Source organism: Limulus polyphemus, unplaced genomic scaffold (genome assembly GCF_000517525.1).
Source record: "Limulus polyphemus unplaced genomic scaffold, Limulus_polyphemus-2.1.2 Scaffold528, whole genome shotgun sequence".
NCBI lineage: Eukaryota > Metazoa > Arthropoda > Merostomata > Xiphosura > Limulidae > Limulus > Limulus polyphemus.
The window spans coordinates 341021-345504 of NW_013666138.1; the positions used below are offsets into that span (position 1 = coordinate 341021).

The 4484-nt window shown below is 31.0% G+C and overlaps 1 protein-coding gene across 1 annotated transcript in view; it reads left to right on the top strand.

The window, feature by feature from the left end:
- The window catches only part of LOC106458887 (dedicator of cytokinesis protein 11-like), a 168422-nt gene that overhangs the window by 116641 nt on the left and 47297 nt on the right, over positions 1 to 4484 (top strand). The window contains 2 exon segments of the mRNA XM_022385244.1: positions 1946 to 1966; positions 3171 to 3349. Of these exon segments, the coding sequence (XP_022240952.1) occupies positions 1946 to 1966; positions 3171 to 3349 (200 nt within the window).

Genomic DNA, 4484 nt, shown 5'->3' on the forward strand with positions numbered 1-4484 from the left:
GCCCTTTCTGCCGTGGGGGCATTATAATGTGATGGTCAATCCCACTATTCGTTGGTAAAAGAGTAGCCCGAGAGTTAGCGGTGGGTGGTAATGACTAGCTGCCTTCCCTCTAGTCTTACACTGCTAAATTAGGGATGGCTAGAGCAGATAGCCCTCGTGTAGTTTTGTGCGAAATTCAAAACAAATATCAGTATGTCCTAGAAATATGATTTAGTTGTATAACCACTACATCATTCAAGTAACCATTCTATTTATTTGTTTATATTACAATTTCTGCTTTGTCTCTCTATATCTTTGTACCATGTTTAATGTTTCTTTTTTTTTAGAAAATTAACCTAGTATATGCTGGTCACTCAAGACTTTCAAAGTGTGCTTCTTTATGAATTACTTAATTATGAATTAATGCTAAACTTTTGATATACTACAATATAACAACCTTAATATTTTTTTCACACTTCATTAGTACAGGAGTTGGATGCATTATATTAAAATTATTTTTAAGCCTTACCATGTCATTACAGTTGCTGTTGCTAGGTCCATTCATATTCTATCTGATGACATACTTCTTGACAATAGCCTTGCAGTGTAGTTTCCATTGCAAAAGGTACTGTTGTAAGGCTTTAAAGAAATCTTTACTGTTACTTTTACATTTTCAGCCAAACTTTTTTCATACATCCGTATTTGATTTCCTGTTTGACCAACTTTTTCTATCTTCTATAATCTTCTAAATTTCCCATCATACCAGTTAATTTAAATTTCTTCAATTTACTATGATTTTCTTTAATTTTATCACTTATACCATTCATATTCTATCTGATGACATACTTCTTGACAATAGCCTTGCAGTGTAGTTTCCATTGCAAAAGGTACTGTTGTAAGGCTGTCATGTGTAAGTTACATCCCATCTTCTTGCTGCTTTCTATAAGCCATCTTATATATGAGGGCAACAGTTTCTCACTTCTAAATGCAACTGTCATAAAGCCATACAGAAATCTATAGGTAATGTGTCTAACAACCAGTATGTTTTTGTATGAAATAGCATGGATACCAATTCGATACTCCAGCTGCTTGAGGTGTGTGATGATTGAGTTGATGTGTCATGAAAGAAATCTGTTTACAGATGACTTGTATTGTTTTACCAGGTGGAGATCCTTCTTGGTTATGCTGTATACTGTTTCCTGGGACATGTGGGCCATTTTTGCCTCTAACTTATGTGTTTATGGTTTCTCACTTGTTGCAAAATGCCACATTTTGTTAATTACAGCTTGAGTGTGCTTTTTTCAACTTTCTTTTTAGATGGTCCTAGGACCCCATATTTATCCACATTCCTTTGTTTTCCAATGTGATTAAATATGAGGAATATTCCCCTCTTGGAAATTCTAAATCCCTCATCTGAACAAATATTTATTATATGGGTGTATGAATGTTTTGCAGGCTGTTACATACCCTTCATCATATGATGTCTGTATGTAGCTCTAATGCATTCTGCTCCACTGTGACTGTAATGTCAGCAATGGTTTCATGTTATTTGCTAATTTACATATTTAATTTGTTTTAATATAGTGTACTCAACTCTGTATCTAATTTGTTAGAAAACAGCTTTAAGAAGATTGTAAAACTAACAGAAAACAATAATTATTAACTTCTTGTATTATAATACCATCAGTTACAACTTTCTGATACACTGTTCAGATTTTTCATTCATGCAGACAAGAATGGAATTCATATCTCAAGATATTGTAGACAAAATGAGATTTAGCATATAAACTTCTGCTTTTCTGAAGTAGGCATTAATAATAAAATTCATAACTCCATTATAAAATCACATAGAGAAAGTGTTGAGTGTCCTTACAAACATTTTATGTGTAGATATATATATTTAAGTATATTAACTTTTCTTGAGTAAGAATGATTAACTTCTAGCTTGTGTTATTGATCACTACAGATTCCCATGTTGCTGTATGGGGTAAGTGTACTCTTGTCTCGTAGTGCACGGAGTTGCATGCTTCAGTATGGTGATTGCTGACTTTGCCATTAGCTGTCTAGTTTTTATTCTTCAGCTTGCTAATAACAATCCTGCAAATGTGTGACGGCACTTTTAATAATACTTTGTTTGTTAGGGAGAAGATATCATGCATTAATGATTTAATTAAAGTACACTTTAGAAAATTATTTTGAAACATCAGGTTGCTAAACCACTTTGTTTTGGTAATATATTACCACCTCTTGATATTATAATGCATCTAGGAAAAGTTTCATTGTACTAATTAGTTTCTTGTACAAGGATGTTTGTTTTATTGTTCTTTTCTAAATAATAGGCTTAACTTAAAATATTTTCTTCTTATCTCTCTGATTTCAAAACTTTTGATTACCATTTGCTTGTGCTTTCTAATTATCTGCTTATTAATATGATTTTTTCGTTTCCTTGGATTTTTAATTGTTAAAATAAAATTATTTTGAATACTCATATTTCTCACTTATCCATATCATTAGATGTTACTATTAAGTAATACAGCATAGTTACTAAATTTTATTTTGCAAAATGGTTTTATTGAGATATGGCCATTTAAGAAATTTTGAAAAATTACAGTAAATATTATTAATTCATTTGTATTGGTGAAAGTTAAATAAGTTGTTCAAAAGATACAGAGAATTTTTATCAGATTTCATGGTGTTGTTTGTGATTAACTATTAATTTTCTGACAGTATTTTGTAACTGTATATCATATTGTAGTGTATGCATATTTTAGAATCAATATCACTCATATTAGTTGTTTTTATAAAGCTTTAGTGAATGTATCTTCTGTAATTAACTACATGTGATTTTTTCTTAGTGTATGTAATGATTATGACCTTGTTTCTAATAGCATGTAACATTAAAGCACTAATACTGTGTGCCTTAACTTAAGCAGAATAAAGGAACAATAGAAACAAAAGTAGTGGTCTTAAAAATCTTTTTTTTATTATTAATGTATTGATAAAAAAATCAGTATATCTAGTAGATTTAAATTGTTGATGAATAATTGATTGGAAAATAATATAAAATTGATGATGATGCATACCTCTTTTTCTTTTTAACAGCATGCAAGTTTTATGTTTGTTACTAAACCTTTTACTACATTTACAGAGTGTCATATGTTTATCATCCAATACTTACCTCCTATCTACAGATTATGAACAAGAGTATCGGCTTTCAGAAGAATTTTGCCACCATCATTTTCTAGTGGGCACACTGCTACAAGAGGTTAGGGCTGCCTTGAGTGAAGTCAGGGAAATTCGATTGATTGCTATTCGTGTTCTTCGTAATCTTTTTGCTAAGCATGCTTTTGATGACAGGTACCAGGGAAAGGTAAGAATAATGTACAAAACCATAGCAATGATATGTTTAATAGTCTTTCATTGATTTCATATGTTTTCTTGTCATTTTTGTTAACTTATCTAAGTTTCTGGAAACTATGATATATGTAGAAAATATTTTAGATTTTTCCTGATGTGGGTTTGTTTTTTTAGACAATGTCTTGTTAACATCGGTGTTTTTCAGTAATAAATATAAGTGGTTTGGTTTAAACATTTCTCTGCTGTTAAAGCAATATTTTTATCTGTATATATCTATTCAGTGTTGTCAGTTAGTAGCTTTTAATGCAGTACTGTTATTAACTATCCAATTTTAAAGCTCTTTTTATGCTAATGTACTAGAACTACCAGAGTTAAGTTTACACATTTGTTATATTATTTGATGAGTTGTTTCTTAATTAGAAAAATTGTATAACCTTGATTACTTTAAGTTTACTAGCTAATATATTATGTATAGTTATTGGATCAAATCAATTTCATAATATTGTTCCTTTCACTCCAATGAACTTTTTACTGCCATTATCTCCAGTTGTTGCTTAATTCTTTAAGGAGTTTAAGTTTTTTAAATTTAACTTCATGACATGAACACTGATTCCTCACGTAATGTTATCCTGTAACATGCTACTTTTAAATTCATATTCGAAAGGTTAAATATTTTTTGATAGTTATTGGTCTTACTGTACTTTAAGCTTACTTTAACAAAATAGAAATCAATAAGACAATAATTCTTCGACAGATCACTTCATTATGTGAGGTCATTCATTTTTGAGAAACAAATATTCTAGGCTTTGCAGTGTACACAGTGACATTCAGCATCAGAATGTCCTATTGATGCAGGATGTTGCCCCATCTCACGCAACTGTTCACAGCAAACATTTCCATCTTGCCTGGCTGCCATGCACTACTGACTTCACCCTGCTAACTACTGATTATGAGGCTTTTTGAAAATATTAAAGCATGTCTCTTTCCTTAACAGGCCAAGTGCACCCAAGTTTTTAACACCTTGGACTATGGATCTGAGTTTTCATGGTTTGCGTCCTATTACTTCCAAAAAAAAAGGAAACAAATTCCACACTTTGGAACCATGTTTGCATTGTAAGAGTGATATTTAAATCCCACTGTTCAGTGTG